The sequence below is a fragment of the Solanum tuberosum genome, unplaced genomic scaffold (assembly GCF_000226075.1).
Source record: "Solanum tuberosum cultivar DM 1-3 516 R44 unplaced genomic scaffold, SolTub_3.0 scf00017, whole genome shotgun sequence".
NCBI classification, from domain to species: domain Eukaryota; kingdom Viridiplantae; phylum Streptophyta; class Magnoliopsida; order Solanales; family Solanaceae; genus Solanum; species Solanum tuberosum.
The window spans coordinates 1945521-1964949 of NW_006238943.1; the positions used below are offsets into that span (position 1 = coordinate 1945521).

Here is a 19429-nt window from a genome sequence, read left to right on the forward strand (position 1 = left end):
TTGTTTGGCGCTAATTTTTTATTTTCTCATAGTGAAATAAATTTACATTTCCGAACTAATAAAAAATTAACAAATACGTGGACACTTCTTTATCATGATGTTCCCCTAAATAAGCAAATCTAGCAATTAGATCTTCTGTACATACTTTTTTGTCCCTAATTACTTATCCACTTTTTTTTTATAATTGTTCTTAATTACTTGTCCATTTTGATAAATCAAGAAAGGATAAAAAAAAATTACCTATTATACCCTCAATTAAATGACTAATTACTTTGAAAAATGCAGAACTTTTCATCCACTTCATAATTAATAGGGATAAAATGATAAACTCACTATGTTGTTAATTGTTTTTTTAATAGGTGTGTTAATTCAAAAGTGGACAAGTAATTAGGGACATAGACTTTATTTTAATTAATGGACTAAAGAGAATAAATGATTAAAAAAAGAGTTGGTGAAATAAAGCCACCTTATAAGTATCGTGCGACCAAATGTGTGTTACGTAGATAAATTAATTATACAAAATATATTATATTTTATAATTACGTACACAAGTATATAAAAGTGAACGTAAAAAGTATCTTAAAGGTGTTTAATATATCAAAATACTATTTGAAAATTGTAGTGTTTAACATATGTGCTATTAAAATTAAGAAAATGCATATATTAAATATAAAAAGTTTTTTTTTTTTTTAAATAAAATATAAGATACGTTAATTTCGTTTTTGTATAACTTCACGGGAATTAAAATTGTTCTTCTAGAGCTCTTTAAAATTTTATGATCTTCTCGGAGTGAATTTCTTTATTTAAAAAAAAATATGAAATTTAATACTTTATACCATGTCTCCACTTAGTTTTGATAAGATGGATATGATCTCTTTATTCTTAATTAAGATTTTAAGTTCAAATTCAGGAGATTTAACAAAAATCATCAAGGAACACTTTCTTTCAATTTTTTGTAATATCAATTTAAATTAATTGAGACTATAATAAGAATATTGAACACCGAATAATCATTGACAATATATTTTGAAGAATCACATTTTTTATCAGTAAAAAAATAATTGGTCATCATCTGATTAGTAAAATTTTCCTTCTTACTCTATCTTTTTTCATTGGTATATGCATGAAGGTAAAAAAACAATCAAAAATAATTAGTCAAAGGCGTAAGTAAAGTAGAAGGTAAGAGTTCAATAAAACTTGCGTACTAGTAATAGTCTAAATTTTTTGTCCAAACTTTTATTATATATATATATATATATATATATATTTTTTTTTTTTATTTTTTTTTTATTATTATTATTTTATTTTTTTAATTTCAATTTATGTGAAGAAATTCGAAATATAAAAATCAAAATTGCGCATGGGATAAATAATTTAATTAGGAACCACTGTCGATTAATAATGTCAATTACGATTCATTTCAATATCGTGCTTCTGTTATTTATATATAAAATAAGTTTAAAATGACTAAAAATAAGATAAAAATTAAAAGAGATCTCCCTTTACTTTTATTTTTTAATTTAAAAATTATTTAAGTTTAACTTTTTATTTTTGACTTAAAAGTTAGTATTTTTTAAAATTAATTCAACGGACTGTAAATTTTCTAAAGTAGATGTGGAAAATTGAGTCTGTTCTTTTAATGATTAAAGGACAAAAAATTGACTGATAATATATAATATTCCCAATCAAATCATAATTAAAGTGATTGAAGCTTTACTTGGGCCCATTTGATTTATTACTTAGTGGTAAAATTTAGATTTCTAATGGTGATTTTTTTTCATTATGATTATATAAGTATATTATATAAAAAAGAAAAGTTTTTCTAAAAAAATAATTAAATAAAAGTTTGATAGGTTAGGGGCTATGCATTAGTCTAACTTCTAAGTACAAACAAACCAAAATGTGTTAAATTAATAATAAGTGGATCAATATATGCTAAATTTGGACGAATTGGATTAGTCAAATCTTCACGAGCTAATTTTATCACCTTTAAAAATTATTTGGTTCGGAGAAAATTTTACAAAGATTAGTTATGCATTAATCATATAATGTTGAATGTTTGTATTACATATTAATAGTATACTTCAAAATATTTGTTTTATGTTTAAATAATTATTATTATTATACTATTATAAGGAATTTTAGCATTGCAATTCATCTATAATTTAATATCTTCATTTTTATTCTAGTTTTCCTCCATATAAAATAATATATATAGATTATCGCATGATTAATTTAAGTATTATATAAGATCTTTGATTAAAAATACAATAGTACTTTCCACTCTATCAGATAATCACAATTTCTTTCATTATTTTCTTTTTAAGCAAGATTTAATAACTGATTTTATATTACTAATTAATATACAATCTAGCTAAAACATCTTAAAGAGAGTAGGTAAAAGAAATCTACCATTTGAATCCTTTCACAACTTCTCTGAGTGGTTGATACAATTCGTCAATAACGTATCGTATTATATTGTATTTTATTATAATATAATATAAAAAGACTATACAATATAATCCTATCAAATCAATTATTATATAAATTGAAAATCGTTAATGCAACATATATATTATATTATATTTTGTTATAATATAATAATGAATAAAGATTGCAACATAATCGTACCAAATTAATTGTTATATAAATTGAAAATCGTTTTAAATGTCAATCTATTATAATTATAAAAACAATTAAATTGAATTACATTTAAAGTAATAATATAATAATATTAGTGGGTGGAATTAAGAAAAGTCATTGTTCAATCCTTTCACAACAAGTAATTTTAATCATTCAACCACGTGAATTGTGAAAACTTGGAATATTTTTGGCATTTTAGTACAACAAGTAATACTTCTTCCGTCTCATTTTATGTGACACTTTTCAGATTTTTAGATTTAAATAAGTCTAATTTTGACCATAAGTTTTTCATAGATCTTTTTAATATTTTGAATCATTAATTATTGTGACTTATAATATTTTTTACTTACAAATATATAAATTTCATTTTAAAAAGTTAAAACATTCCATACACAAATTTGCAGTTAATGTTAAACTATTTGCTCTCAAAAAATAAAAAGAATCACATGCTTAGACAGAGGGAGAATACTAAAATTTACTAATTAACAAACCCCACTGGCAAAAGTTTGCTTTTTGCCAATTTTAAATGAATTCTTTTTCTAGGAAATAAAGGTATCACGTTTTTTCATAATACTATAGGAGTGTAATAGGTAAATATCACGTCATTAATAAAATTATAAATAATAAATGTTATATTTATCTGAATAATAAGAATTTTCTGACCAAAAAAAAAAAGAATTTCATATAAGAAGGTTGAGAAGTTATTTTAAAAAATATAAACCTTCTTAAAATATATTCTAAATTATTTTATTTACTTATTTTTGTTTATCATAATATAAATAATTTTAGTATAGCAAGTTTTTAGTTAATTTTAAAGTTCTAAAGATTTAGTAGCTATAATTTTGAAATTATAAACACTAAAAATATAATTAAATAAAAATTACTTGAGAATAATAATAGATTGAATACGACGAATAAAGTATGATATATTAAAGATATATATATATATATATATTTGTTCGCCTCGTAGGTACCACTAAATAGCAAAGGAATTTTGAACATTCAATCACGTGGTTTCTGAAATCCTCAAAAATTGGCATGTTATACCGTCTTCGTTCTATATTAGTTGTTCATTTTTATTCTTATACGTTTTTTTAAAAATATAAATAAAAAGGGTAATTTATCAATGAACTTTCTCGGTTCATTTTTAATTATCACGATGAAATTTGATATATTTATTAAGAAAATAATATTTAACATAAGTCATAACTATTTTATCACATTATTTCTGTTAATTAATTTAAGTATTAAGTTTTGAAAAATGATTTAAAGAGGGATTAATTAAAATAATTATCTTTTTATAATATATTAAAAGTGACAATTGACAAGTAAATGTGAAAAATCTGATATAGTAAATAAATAAAAAATAATAAGGAAAAGAATTTAAGAGAATAATTTTCAACGATGTGGACAATTAATATAATACGGAGGAAGTATTATTAGTACAAGTACAAACTGGCCAAACTTCCTATTGTCGAGAATTTTAAATGCAATCTTTTTGAGAAAATTAAAAACTAATGGAGGCCCCCAATAAAGGAACATTTCTTTTCTTATATAAACAAGCCAACTAGTGCCTAGAATTTACATCACAAAAAAAAATACAGCTCTCTAGAGAAGAAAATACATACACAAAAAAAGAAAAAACTTAGTAGCCATGAATGTGAAAATTGAGAGTTCAAAAATCATCAAGCCTTTGTATGAAGGAATTCCACCTTCAACTACAGCACATATTCCTTTCAATGTATTTGACAATGTAACATTTGATACTCTAATGGCTTTGATTTATGCCTATAGACCACCCACCCCTCCCACATCCACTATCGAAACGGGACTTCGAAAGACATTATCGATTTATCGAGAGTGGGCTGGGCGAATAGGTGAAGATGAACACGGTAATCGAGGAGTTTTTCTCAATGATGAGGGTGTTCGATTCATCGAGGCGTCTGTAGACGCCTCGTTGGACGAAGTATTACCCTTAAAGCCTTCGCCCTCTATGCTCTCCTTACATCCTAGTTTAAAGGATGTAGTGGAGTTAATCCAAGTCCAAGTCACACGTTTCACGTGTGGCTCTGTAGTGGTCGGTTTCACCGGCCACCACATGATAGCTGACGGCCACGCTGCAAGCAACTTTTTTGTAGAATGGGGTCAAGCATGCCAAGGGATGGAAATTGCACCCCTCCCGATGAACGATCGTGCTATTTTCCTCCCTCGGGATCCACCCCTCATCGAGTACAACCATGTTGGGGCTGAATTTGTGTCCAAATTAGTAAACAAAGAGTTAGTAAAAGTCAACAACGATGAAATTAATGAGAAAAAAAACATCATAGTCCACAAAGTCCATTTCACCTTGGAGTTCCTAGGGAAACTCAAGGCGCATGCCTCTTTTATGAATGGAAAGGCTAAAACTTATAGCACGTTCGAAAGTCTAATAGCCCATTTATGGAGGGCTATTACAAAATCACGTGACTTAAACGCATCACAAAATACTCAAATTCGAATATCGGTTGATGGAAGGAGAAGAGTTATACCTAGAGTTCCGGATGAATTTTTTGGTAATATAGTCTTATGGGCATTTCCAACATCAAAAGTGAAGGACTTACTAGATGAGCCACTTCACTATGCAACAAAGATTATTCATGATGCAATTACTAAAGTTGATGATAAATATTTCAAGTCATTTATTGATTTTGCAAATGATGAGAAAGTGATGACTAGACAAGATTTAATACCAAGTGCAAACATGAAGGAGGACTCACTTAGTCCAAATTTGGAAGTTGATAGTTGGTTGAGGTTTCCATTTTATGACTTGGATTTTGGTACTGGTTGTCCATTTGTGTTTATGCCTTCTTATTATCCAATAGAAGGAATGATGTTTCTTGTGCCATCATTTATTGGAGATGGAAGCATTGATGCTTTTATTCCTTTATATGAACACAATTTAACAAATTTCAAGAATATTTGTTACTCTCTAAATTTGAAAGCAAAATGAGAAGACCAACTTATGGAGTTGGTGGGGTGGGAGTGGGGGTGGGGGTGTTTTTGGTATATTTTGTTGTTTTTAGCAAATGGACACTTTTGGTTATTATTTTTTCCTAGTGATTTTATTGATTGTCATGTTGATGATCTATGTGTTTTGGAGAAGAAGTTTAAGTTGGCATTTTTTGTGATTTTATTTATATATTATAGTCTATTTCCAAGGTTATTTCCTTCTTTTTTTGTTAGTATATATATTTTGGTCTTGTGTTCGATGTCTGATATTTGTTTGTTGATATCGATTAATTTTGATTTGCTTTGCATGAGGTGAGATTGGAGCTAGCATAAAAGATACGAGTCAATCTTGTAATCTTTATTAAAAACTTTTACTAAAAAAAATACATACAATATACTTAGAAACTTTTTATGAAAGATATAAAAGATTTTATCTTGTCTCACCTAAAAGGTGGTAGGCTATTTCCTTCTTTGACAAAACTTTTGATGTTTGGTTTCATATGGTGAAAAATTGGAATTTGATCTACACACATCAATAAAATAAATTGTTGACTTATAGCTCAAGAAATGTACATTTGTACAGAGATAAAAGGGTCCAAGAAATGCAATCTCACTTTCTCAATCAGGTAGCTAACACCTTGATAAGAGTTAATCAAGCTTCATTATTACATTAGTTTATTTTTTCATATTCGAAGATCCAGAATATTACATCAGTTTTTTTGGTTTTGATATGCAGAGAACTTTGAGAATTATGAAGTTTCCTTCAAATTATGTCCATCACTCAACCTCGAGTACTGACGCCTCAAAGCTATCGGAAAGTCAAGAAAGTATTTCCTGTTACGGATGAAGTCAAGGTTAGATAACAAAATAATGATTTACTCGTGTTTTAGTTAACAAGATGCTTATTTTTTAGTAATGTTTGTTTTACTAGGTCTTTGGCACCTCACTTCGTTTCTACGTCTACACATCAGTGATTGCCCTAATCTCTAATCACTTTCCGAATCAGTACTGCCCTCCGCCCTCTCTGCACTATGCTAGAGGTTTAACAATTTAGAAGCCTTCAATTCTTTATTAATCAAGATGAACTGGCAGCTTGGCTCCCTTCACAGTGTTTTGTTCTTAAAAGAATTGTGTGTGAGCCATGGTTGATGTATTGAATTTGAAACTTCTTCACTAGGTCCTAAGTTTAGGAAATCACTTTTTGTAGTCTGATAAAACCATGATATTTCATTACTTGTCTAGAGGAATCATTCATGTGCAGCACTATATATATAGAGACGTGTGCTGGCCGGTCTGTAATTGTAATACACGGATTGTCTAAGAATTCTAACATGTCTTTTTAATTGCTTTCAGTAAGGAGGTTGTGATTTCCAAGTCGTACAGCCATCTACTTTGGCTATTTTGAGATGAAGCATGACTTGCTGCAAATGGAATATCCAGCTCTAATGAAACTCAAAGGTACATGATCGAAAAAAGTTGTTTAATGTAACACACAAGAGACATGTTGTACATTATGGTCATAGATTATAAGGAAATGTATTACTTTTTCATTGTTAGGATTTTGACGAGGCTCAACAATTATTTGGGAAGTGAAAAGTTTTGAAGGTCTCTCTGCTCAAGTCGAGAAGGGAAAGTTGTTGAATCGTTAAGTGGTATTTATTCTCATGTTGGATTGAGCATCATGACTATGGATGTAATAGCTTGTATGGTTCACTTTGGACTAGGCATGCACAACTTTAAAATGTGTCACAAGGGTCAAATCCCTTTGGTTTTTTCATATGTTTTCTTCTTTATATTTTGACTCCCCTCTAGAAAAATTCTGGCTCCGCCATTATCCTCGTGTAGGTTTTGTTCTATCTAGTCCTTATGGCTTACAACATTAAAACAATCCCTCTAAAACTAATTCAGAGCAAGATCAGACCACACATGGGGACTATCACCTATCGAGTACCAAAACATTTAAAAATGCATACCAAATGCCATAACACCATAGTAATTAGTGTTCAAGCATAATTTGGCACTCTCGTACGTTGTTTTCATCACAACTCGAATGTCATCAAAAGCTTTCCCTGGTAACTGTTTATAATAACACACAATTACTCCTCAGTCTCAAACAAGTTAGGGTTGGCCATATAAACAAACACTCACAAACTTGGCATCAATTGACAAGTAAGCACTTCAACTCATCCCACTATGTCTTGTGGACACTATGCTGATGTGTCACATAAATTTTGGAGGTGTCTAGATGTGCATACTCAAAGTTGGAGTGTTTACTTGCCGGTTGAGGCCAAGTTTTAGTTGTCTGTCAGAGCAAGATCAGACCACACACGGGAACTATCGCCTACCTCAAAGCTTAGATATGAGATCGAATCACATAAAAAAAACAAGACCTAAGCATGTAGCAAATTATCTTACCCAGTCTACAAGATCTATGTTCATGGCCCTTAGGACATCTTCATCAGGTACCATTCCAGAAGCTCCAGCATTATTTACCTGCAGAAATTTATTCAGAAACTGTCCAATATTTACCTCGAGATCGAATGAAGAGCAATACATAGATTCATGCTCTTACCAGAATATCAGGCCTCCCATACTGTGTTTGTATGAACTTTGCTAAGGACTCAATGCTCTGAGCATCTTGAACATCAAGCTGATGAAAGACAACATTTGAAAATCCTTGTTCATTCAGCAAGGATGTTGCTTCAGCTCCTCTCTTTTTGTCTCTGGCTGTTAAGACAACCGTTACACCTGAATTTGCGAGCTGCTTAACAGTTTGGAAGCCAATTCCCTTGTTTGCTCCTGTAACCACTGCATACTTACAAGCATCTCCCATCACTTAAGTCCAATTTTTCTAACCTGTAATCCTTTTGAATCCTGTTGGGAGAAGAAGAAAAAAGAACACTATTTCAAACGAACTAACGCGATAGGAAGAAAGAGGTATGTAGAGACTAATAGTCCAACTGTTGAAATAACAACCTCGGGGATGTAGTTCCGAAAAAGAGAAATAATGGAAGTACAAGAAACAACAGATAATAACAAAAACAACATATAGTTATAACATAACATAAACTACAACAAAATAATACAATAATCGAGCTAGGTACAAGAAACAATAGATAGTAACAAGGTGAGACCTCAACTAATTCCAACATGTATGTGCTACCTCATACTAACATAGATATCAACTAACTCTGTTTACTGAGGCTTGAACAGATGGAAAGGATCACTTGATCTAAACATTGTTAAGCAGCAACATCAAAGTAAACAATCAAGACCAAAAATCAAAATCCCATTTCAAAGATAAAATATATTGACTTACCTGTAAATGGAGAGTATAGGGCTAATACTAGTGCTACAAGTAAAAAAAAATCAACAATCTACTATTTAATAAGTAAAAATTTGGTAAAAAAAATATGTTTTCATGGGTATTATTGTCTAACACTTTAAACTACCTTTTTTTATGGTAGGCAAACCCATGTGATCCTCTAACTGGTAACTCCTTTATATAGTATCATTATTCATTTCAGTTTGCCATAAGAGTAACATTTACACTCAATGTGATGTTTGAATGCATTTCTATGGCAATGTTGTCATTTTTACTGGCATTATTAAATTGTTATGAATTACTGGCATTTGCTATTATGATGGTAATTTCTCCGTCCGTTCACTTTTACTTATCACATTTGGATTTGATACACCCATTAACACCTTGTTTGAATGGTTGGTACCTGTTGTATTGTATTGATAGTTTAGATATAACATTTGTTTTGATTGTTACTTAAATTTTATTGTATCATATCATTTAAATCCATCATTAGGTAATGACGAACGATATGGTGTGATCTCATCGTTACCTTAATATTTTCTTCTTATTTTATCCTTTAACTACCTATCTTTTAATAGTAGCTTTATTCCGTATCCTACTTTTTCTTCTAGATTTATCATTCAAATTGTTGATGTGATAGAGAACAATACAATCTATCCAAATATTGTACTCATTAAAACATTACAATATGATATAATACAACACATTACTTGATTATTTTATCCTTTGCTTCCCTCATTGTTTCAATTACTAATTCAACCAGTAGAACACCAAGCTCAGAAATTCAACCAAATGCCAAGAGACAACTGAAAGAAATAGTCTTATTTCACGACTTGATCTAAAACATTGCAACTGACCCCAACTTGTTTGGGACTGAGGCGTAGTTATTGTTGTATCTAAAACTCGTCGACTACTGTACGATCAAAGTAGCAACCAGTAGGTCCTCCATCAGGCAAAAGAGCTAGCATGACAGATCCTTCAGCTCCTTCTTCGACAGGCATTGTTCCTGTATGCCAGTTTATATCCGTGTTGACGTATCCAGGATGGACACAATTGATACACATTTTCGGGTACTTTCTTGCGAGAATTCGAGTGTAAGCATTGAGTGAAACTTTTGATATGCTATATGCTGGTAGCATCATCTGCCAACCATTCACCTCGAGAGCATCTTGTTTCAGATCATGCAAAAAATTCTGCAGAATCTTGTCGATTTTATCTTCTGTCAGGTTTTCAACATCTCCTAGCTCCTTTCTCCTCTCCTCGTTTGGTACTCGCTGCATTAGAACGATACAAAATCAATAAGAAATCCTTTTTATATGTCAGAGTTACCCAGTACTTGTACGTTAGTAGGAGATAGCAGGTATCTCGTGGAATTAGTCCAGGTGCAAACAAGTTGGTCCGGACATCATGGTTATCAAAAAAGCATTTGTAGGATTTAGTTTTCGGACTGAAAATGACTCGAGAATTATAAAGTTCTTGTCCTTTGGAAGTTACAATACAATCCCTTGAAATATAACAAGCTACCATTAAGAGAAAATCTAGCTTATTTTCTTTCTTCTTTTTTACATAACGATGGTGTCCAAACAACCTTCTACCTTAAATCATCGCATTTACTAGGTAACTCTGCTCCCCAATACTTAAGCAAATGGAAAGACTTCACCTGAAATCCCTATATTTTGAAAAAGCTAGCGTGACTATATCGTCTAACGGAAGATAGAAGGTCCTTAAGAGAGTGGTTAGCAAAGATCAGTATAGAGGAAATGGAGATTTGTTTAATTTAGTTTAAGCTATTACAACAAGTGGTGTAGCAACATACAATGAAAGGTGATCAGTTGAACGTCTTTCATAGAAAATTTATACCAAATATATGGTAAAAATTACTTTTTATACATGTATATTAAATCTTGACCACTCTTAATGAAATTCTCGACTTCACCACTAGTCAACAAGGATAAACTCTACACATCAAACAAAATGAAGGTTTGATTCTCTAATAATATATCAACCAAAATTACAACTAGCCCGAAAGCTAAGACTTAAAGCATAAAAGAACAAGATTATGTATGTGTTGATAACCAGAGTGATGCTCCAAAACACATAATTCGTTTCTAAACACTACAACAAATTCTGGAAAATGATAGGCAAAAGCTCTCTAAACTTATACTGAGCGAATTCGGTCTGGATACTAGGGTACTTTGTTCAACATATTATCGCTAAATGAGCATCAATGGCAAAAATTAAAGACCATGATCAAAAAGTAGAAACCACCCCGAAATAGGGGCAATCCGTGCAAAAACATCTACTAACTATGCTCTGGCAATTCTATGTAAGGAAACGACAAGAAAGATGGTCTTACCTTTAATTCACTTCTAAGGGAGGAGACATTAACAATTCTTGCTGAAGGAGAATTTTGCAGCAATGGAAGAAGAGCTTCAGTAACATTCTTAACACCATAGTAATTAGTGTCCAAGCATAATTTGGAACTCTCATAAGTTGTTTTCATCGCAACTTGAATGACGTTGACAGCTTTCCCTGCTAACTGTTTGCAACAATAAGCATATAGGTAAATCCCATTTATATCAATATAATAATTCTGATTAGCATAAAGCCTGCAGTAGCAACGTAACCAGAGAAAGTACACAAAAAAGACAGTTCTTTTTAAATTATATTAGTACATATTACTATATCAGTTGGTGATCCCGACTTAGTGGTCCTTTCATCCGTGATGAACTTTTGGCACCAGTACAGATATCTTCAATGTATTAAATAAAAAATTCCAATGGCTTTGGCTACTCTAACCTTCCCGATCACGAATCTTTTCTTTTTCTCTCTTTAAGGAAATCACTGCGAAATAAGAAATTGTATCTTCCTAGGTATCAAAAAGAGAGGCTAGGGTGGTGTAGCGACTAGGGATGGAATTACCCTCATGCAATGTAGGATCCAGTACTCTTGTCTGAGGGGTGTCAATTCTGCTAGAAAATTACACAGTATAGATAGATAGATAAAAAAAATGATGCATATATATTATATGTTGAATCCTTTTGAGTTTTCCGTATATTCATTTCTTTATACTTTGACTCCCCTTAGTGAAAATCATGGCTCTTGCCACTGCCCTCAGGTAGGTTTGTTGTATCTCATCCTTAAGAGTTACGACATAAAACAGTCCCTCGCTCTAAGACTAGTTCAGAGCAAGACCAGAGACCACACGAGGCGATTATCGCTTCCCTCAACGATTGTGGACCAAAATTTTCAATAGCTAGCCAAGGGTATATAGAAAACAACTTTTCTACGCCCACAAAGGTAGGAAAAAAGTTTGCATATATCTTACCCTATCCAAACCTCATTTACGGAATTACAGTGCGTATGTTATTGTATTGAATCACATATCACTTCATTACCATGTGAAATCGGTAATAAAACAAGATGTAACTAAGCATTGAGAAAATTATCTTACCCAGTCTTCCGGATCCACATTCAAGGCCCTTAGGACATCTTCATCAACTACAACTCCAGAAACTCCAGCATTATTTACCTGCATAAACTTCTCATCAACTTCCCTATATTTGCTTCAAGATCGCACGAGAAATTGATCCGTTCATGCTCTTACCAGAATATCAAGCCTCCCATATTGTGTTTGTATGAACTTTGCTAAGGACTCAATGCTCTGAGAATCTTGAACATCAAGCTGATGAAACACAACATTCGAAAATCCTTGTTCATTCAGCAAGGATGTTGCCTCAGTTCCCCTCTTTTCATCTCTGGCTGTTAAGACAACCGTTACACCTGATTTCGCGAGCTGCTTGACAGTCTCGAAGCCAATTCCCTTGTTTGCTCCTGTAACAACTGCATACCTACAAACATCTCCCATCACTTAAGTCCAAAGTTTCTAACTTTTTCCTGCAGAGAGAAGAAAAAAGAACACTATTTCAAACGAACTAACACAGTACGAAGAAAGAGGTAGGTATAGACTAATAGTCCAAGAGTTAAAATAACAACCTTGTGAACCATCAATCGAAAAATCAACACAGACGAAACGAAGAATTCTTTTCATCTACCTAAGCCTTAATTAACCGGATTACCAGTATAAAGTTGATTAGTTGAGGTCTCTTCAACTACTAACCTGGACACTACTGTTATTAAACCCAACTCTCACCATACTACGAGCCAGGGGCAAAGCTAGAGGGGCACAAAGGGATTCATCCAAACCACCCCCTCCCCGAAAAATTGCACTGTGTATACAAAGCCAAATTTTAAATTCTGTTTTCATGTATACATAGTACATAGTATTGTTGAATCCCTTGCTCTTCATGTTTTAAAAACAACATAGCCAATGTAGTTCCACAAAGTGCGGGGTATAAGGAAGGTAGAATGTACGCAGACCTTAACCCGACCTCATAGATAGAGAGGCTATTTCTGACAGATCCTCGACTCAAGGAAAAACAATCCAAAGCAGTTTCGAGAAAAAAGTAATGAGAGTACAAGAAACATTGTGTATACTATACAAGGCCACCCCCTCCCTGAAAAATTGCATTGTCCAAATTTTTAATTTTGTTTTCATGTATATAGAATCCCCTGCGCTTTGTATTTTTACAACAACATACCCAATGTAGTTCCACAAAGTGCGGTTTAGGGAAGGTAGAGTGTACGTAGACCTTAACCTGACCTCATATATAGAGAGGTTATTTTTGATAGATTCTCGACTCAAGGAAAAACAGTCCAAAGCAGTTTCGAGAAAAAAGTAATTAAAGTACCAGAAACAACAGATAGTAACATAACAAAAACTACAACAAAACAATAAGATATATAAAGAAACAACAGATAGTAACAGTAATCGAAGGACAAGAAACTACAGGAGCAATACTATCAGCTTAGTATAATCAAAGGTGAGTCCTCAACTAATTCCAAAAGGTATGTACTACCTCCCACTAACAAAAGGTATAACTAACTCTATCTATCGAGGCTAGGACAGACGGAAAGAATCACAAAAATCTAAACAATCAAGAGTCAAGACCAAAAAATCAAAATCAGTTCATTTTTCTCAAGATCTGAACAGATAAAAATATTAGACTTACCTGCAAATGGAGAGACAAAACAACTCTGCAAATGGGAGTATAGGGCTAGTGCTACTGCTACTGCTACTGTTATACAAGTACTTAATAAATAGTATAATAAATAAAATAAGTACAAATATCAAAAGTAGTGGACATTTCACATTTGTCTTTTTCATGATTTATTATTCATTCAAGAAAAACAAATGTGGAGTGCAGATTCGCGTTGTGTAAGACACATTTAATAATATTATTCATTCCAAAATCACGCAAGTGCCATGTAAAATATCATTATAGAAAGATTTGATTGTATCTTACACCTCAATGGAACTCCTCCACATGAGGCCAGCCCACTAAATTATGGTATCACTCGGTAAGAACATTTTATTATAGCAATCAAAATGTATGAACATACTATATTGTTATAGAAAAATTAGACTATGTTTTAAATATATATAATAAAATGATTAATTTACAATAAATATAATTATATTTTTATTTATATAAAAAAAATAGTCAAAAGTTATAGAAAGTATACGTTGAGTCGTTGACTATAATATGATACACTCAAAAAACTAAATATAACTTACTTATATATACATATTTGTTCATTGACTATATATTATGATACACTCAAAAAATGAAATATAGCTTAACTAAACATGGAGTATACACTAATACATGGACTATTCAATCCCAACTAACTCAAAATCACCTCTAACAGTCCCAAATTTTAGATATGAAATCCTTTTTTGATATATAATTTGATATCTAACTTGAAGTTTGATATGAAATTAATAATATGTAATTATTTCAAACTATAAAAATAATTAGTGAAATAATATGTAATTATTTCAAACTATAGGAATAATCTAGTAAATATGGTATGAACCCATCTCAACATGAGCCAGCCCAACAGTCTGCCAAATTGCTCTCTTAACTTAAAAAATGGGCTTGTCTTGAATGAAAGTAGCCCAACCTATTTTATAAGATTGGGCCCATGTAAAAACTTGGCCCATTACAAACATACCAGCAATAACGTACGAATAGCCCATCGAATAATAATACAAGTATTATAATAATTATTAAATTATATGGTGCACGTGCATATTAATTTTACTTTTGTTTTTAAAAACAGAATTGCAAATTCGTCATATAAAATGAAATAGATAAAGTGATATTATTGCCATTCATAAGGGTAAAATTCTCAAATAACTATTTTTTGGTCCTTGTAACTGAAAAATAATCACGAGTGAAATCTCACACTATTATCATAGAGTTTTACCTATAAAATTTAAAATTTCGTAATAGTAAATATCTTTTAGAAGATAAACATTATTTGTACCTACCATAAGTCATTTGACCACTATATTTCAATTTTTCAAAGTTTGTCCTACAAAATGGAATAGAAGAAAATTAATATTATCGACTTTCATAATGGACAAGACCATAAATGATAGTATTATATTCCATAGGATGTTATCTTATTAATATTATAGTACACAACTTTTGTTCCAATTCCCACTAATCAAATACATGTGATTAACGTTTTAATTTGATGTCCTTCACGTTGATGTTATTTGGGTTAATGATTTAATTAAATAAATAAAAATATTGTTTTAAATGTCAAGAGTATTTCTTTCATCTTAAAATAATACTGTATTAGCTTATTTCATGTCCATTAAGAAAAATAATAAATATAAGGTATGTAATTTACTAAAAAAATATATGATATTTTTTCTATGTTATTTTAATTTTTTAAACATTTTTACCCTTTTAACATAAGTACATTTTAACTAAAAAATGAAAAAAAAGATCAATTTATTTAAAATAAAAAAAATATTATAATTTTTAAAATTTTCTGGACAAATTCTGGCCATTTAGCACTTCCCTTAATTAGTATTACAATAATTATTCACGTGATATAGACCTAGATATACATAAAAAAAATAAAAATTATTTGTTAATTAGAGGTTCCAATATGAAAAGACTTTCATTAATTGTGTTCTTTATGACTTTTCCAAATCTTGTTAAAACTTTTTTGGTTAGAATTCTTAGTCATCATTGCTTAGGATTTACTTCCACATATTTAATATTTTTGTGTATTATTTTTATTTATATTTTCTCGATCTCAAAATACTTCTCATACTTTTTAAACCGGAGTGTTGATTCTCTTAGAGTGAATTAAGAAAAAATGAAGCTTATCATCTAAGTGTTGATTTACTTATGAACAAGTTTATTTTATATATATATATATATTACTTTTTTGCCATATTGAAGAAAACGTACATACTTTGTCACTTCTATATTATCTCGATCGAAAAATATTTATTAGAAAAATATCATCCACAGACTTGTCGTCGTATCACATATACATAGTTGCCTAGGTGATTGATAAAGACTTCCGTTAGGTTTTTTAAAAAAAAATAAAAAAATTCATATATTGTAATGTTTAAATATGAAATATTATAATATAAATATTCAATATAACAGATAAGACACGTAAATTGTAACAAGCGTCCTATTCATTTTTTTTCAAGGGAACTAAAAAATAGGTTTTATTTTTATTATTACTATTATTGTATAAGAGAATATTGGAATAAATTTTAAAACTTTATGGTTCACTTGGAGTGATTAGAAAAATCAAATATGAAAGAAATTTATTAGAGATATGAAAAGAGGATTATTTCTTGTGACATTTTATCTTATTAGATGATTCTTGAGAATGGAGCACTATTAAAAGAAGTAGTTATACTTTTGATACTCTTTTAAGACTATTTTATTTGTCAGGTTGTATTTGCACACCTCATAAGAAAAATATGTAACTAAAATATAGTTTGACTAACTATGTCGGCAGATGGAGATTCTCGGATGGGATATCTAATGTTTAGTAAAGACGACAAGTTAAAATGAATTGGAAGAGTACAAGGGGTAGTTGAAAATAATTACACTATTTTTCATCTTTAATTTTTAAAATAACATTTATTTTGAGACAATTATTTTGTTGCTAGAATCACACTTGATTATTTTGAAATGGAGGAATCCTAAAAAAAAAAAGGTTGAATGGAAATGATTGTGCCTTTACTTTATTGTAATTATTTTAAGAGAATTTACACAACTTTTTGTTCCAATTCCCACTCTTTACTAATGGTGAAGACAACATGTGATTAACGTTTTAACTTGATTTTCTTCACTAGGGTTTTGGGTTTGGAATCTATGTATTTGGGAGCATTTTATGATTAATGTAGAATTTTTCGGCATAAATCTAAAGTTAGTCGGATATCAATTATATTAATACTGAATATTGAATAAAATATTTTTAAAAAATAAAGATATAAAATATTATGTCGTCATTTCTTATTTATTCAAATCGCGATGGACAATTAAAATTCGTGAAAAGCAACATTTTTTTTGGAGGAATAATTGAAGTACACATAAATTGCACCTAAACACCACCTTCATTTTCAAGAAAAATATCTGCAAGTTTATTTTTAGACAAAGTCATCACACATTTCAATATTTTATTTTAAAAAAATAAAAAAATAATTTACAAACTCAAAATTGGTAGCTAGTGGATTTCTTTAAGAAAATAAGCAAGTGAACTTTTTAAAAAACATGATTAAATTTGAACCATGCATACATGTAGCACTCAAATAGTTTGTTTGATCAAACTTTTAGGCGATCAAAAATATTTACTATAATATTATTTGTTCAATTTTAAAAATCAAGAAATAATTTGTCATTTTATACTATTTTACTTTTCTTATTAAATATCAATCATTTACTAACAAGTGATATGACTTAGAATGATTAAGAATGATAAAAAGTGTTTATGTTAAACATTTTTGGTTCAGACTTTAATAAACGTGTGTATGCTCTCAAGTACCTATTACGAATATAACTAATTCATTTAAAATATGTCATCTTCTTTCATTATATACACATTAGTTTCAATAAGTTGTAAACCCTCAAATTTGTCCAATTAATATTTATGCACACAATTAAGAAAGATGGCATAATCAATTAGGTTAAGCTAACTATGTGTAATAGACACTTAAGAACACACATAAAAAAAAATTAAATTTGAATTGAGAGTATCTGATAGAAATATTTTATCATGTGTTTAGTAAGTTTAATTGTTCAATTTGTTTAAATTGTAGTTTGAATATCTCGATGAAATATAGAAAAAAAAAAGTTTAAGGGTTGCTCATATATTAAGCCTAATTATGATTACACGTGATTAGTGCACATTTCCTCATTTTTGTATTAATTATTATTACACGTGATAAGTGCATATTTTTCATAGTTGTACTCTCTTTATTTCTATTTATACGCCTTTTTTTTTATAAAAATAGATGGTCTTTAATATTTGCCATTTCACAAAATTAATGCATAAATGACATTATGCTTCATATTTTACATTTGAGAGTTATTAGCCTTGAAAATATAAATTTGACCAACATAGAAAAACTAAACGATCAATTCATGTTCATTGGTCAATTAATCAACCAAAATAAATAAATTTATATTAATTTATTAAAAAATTGATTTCATGAAAATACTAAATAAGGATATGGGAATGCTAAATGGCCAGAAAAAATTGGCCAGAATTTGGCCAGAAAGGCAAAAAGACTAGAATATCCTTATTTTAATTTTTGCATTTATTCCATCATACTTTTCCCTCCAAAACAAAAGTAACTTTTTCCTATTTCCCAAACTCCTTGAACTACTAAAATACAAACTTTTGGCTACCAAGGGAAATAAAAGTGTTTTTGTGTATATTTATGTGTGTATAGTTCATTCGATTTATTTTTAAAAAAAATATTGTTCAGTTAATTAAAAAAATTATAGTTTCGTTTTTATACATTAATATTTTAATTTCGTTTTTATACATTAATATTGTTTTCATTACTATACCATACAAATTATGTTCTACATATATATATATATATATATACCCTACACTTCTTCCTCTACCCCTTCCCGAACTCAATTATGTACACAATGTACCAATGCATACCTTTGAAAAATTATTTTTTGCGCTTGAAATAAATCTCTTTATTGAAGAAGACAATTAAATTTCTCATTAATAATAATTACGTACAAATGATTATCTTATCTACTTAAGATTATACTTAATTATTTTGTAATACAAATTTAGTAAAATATAGTAACTAAGCGTAGATTCAAAAAATTATAATTAAATTTTTATTTAAATATAATCAACTAAATAGATTCTTCTATATAATGGATGTTTTTCAAGAGAAAAAATAATGTAATTTTGGAAGTTAGATATTTATAAAAAAAAATAACTGACGAAAGACTTTTGTAACTTTTAATAACACGTTAATTTTTTATATTATAATCATTCCAAACAAGAATTAACATATATAGAAATTGGTAGAATTATTTCACTAATTTTAAC

General features: G+C 29.7%; 3 protein-coding genes and 1 long non-coding RNA gene across 4 annotated transcripts in view; 2 read left to right on the forward strand and 2 right to left on the reverse strand.

Annotated features, from left to right (window-relative positions):
- Positions 1 to 8495, reverse strand: part of LOC102590047 (short-chain dehydrogenase/reductase 2b-like) — a 26152-nt gene extending 17657 nt beyond the window's left edge. Inside the window, exons 1-2 of the mRNA XM_015302751.1 lie at positions 8204 to 8495; positions 8047 to 8124 (exon numbers count right to left, since the gene is read on the reverse strand). Coding sequence (XP_015158237.1) covers positions 8047 to 8124; positions 8204 to 8464 — 339 coding nt within the window. The 5' untranslated portion in view covers positions 8465 to 8495. The remainder of the gene's footprint in view (positions 1 to 8046; positions 8125 to 8203) is intronic.
- Positions 4240 to 5824, forward strand: LOC102589390 (agmatine coumaroyltransferase-2-like). The gene has a single exon (XM_006340211.2). The coding sequence runs from the start codon at positions 4298 to 4300 to the stop codon at positions 5630 to 5632; it is 1335 nt and encodes a 444-aa protein (XP_006340273.1). The 5' UTR covers positions 4240 to 4297; the 3' UTR covers positions 5633 to 5824.
- Positions 6288 to 7424, forward strand: LOC107057809 (uncharacterized). Its single transcript, XR_001471586.1, has 3 exons — positions 6288 to 6485; positions 6985 to 7089; positions 7189 to 7424. It is a non-coding gene; the product is annotated as an uncharacterized lncRNA (long non-coding RNA).
- A 1115-nt stretch (positions 8496 to 9610) lies between the features above and the next one.
- Positions 9611 to 14097, reverse strand: LOC102588739 (short-chain dehydrogenase/reductase 2b-like). The gene is made up of 5 exons (XM_006340210.2): positions 14029 to 14097; positions 12564 to 12853; positions 12411 to 12488; positions 11313 to 11495; positions 9611 to 10230 (listed from the first exon to the last, which is right to left on the reverse strand). The coding sequence occupies exons 2-5, from the start codon at positions 12822 to 12824 to the stop codon at positions 9853 to 9855; spliced, it is 900 nt and encodes a 299-aa protein (XP_006340272.1). The 5' UTR covers positions 12825 to 12853; positions 14029 to 14097; the 3' UTR covers positions 9611 to 9852.
- Between the last annotated feature and the right edge of the window lie 5332 nt (positions 14098 to 19429).

Bases quoted from the DNA above. Each gene is read 5' to 3' on its own strand.
- LOC102589390 (XM_006340211.2), top strand. From the start codon at position 4,298: ATGAATGTGAAAATTGAGAGTTCAAAAATCATCAAGCCTTTGTATGAA.
- LOC102588739 (XM_006340210.2), bottom strand. From the start codon at position 12,824: ATGGGAGATGTTTGTAGGTATGCAGTTGTTACAGGAGCAAACAAGGGA. The intron at 12,489-12,563 runs GTAAGAGCATGA...AAGTTTATGCAG, and splicing joins ATGGGAGGCTTGATATTCTG to GTAAATAATGCTGGAGTTTC. The intron at 11,496-12,410 runs GTAAGATAATTT...TGTTGCAAACAG, and splicing joins ATGTGGATCCGGAAGACTGG to TTAGCAGGGAAAGCTGTCAA.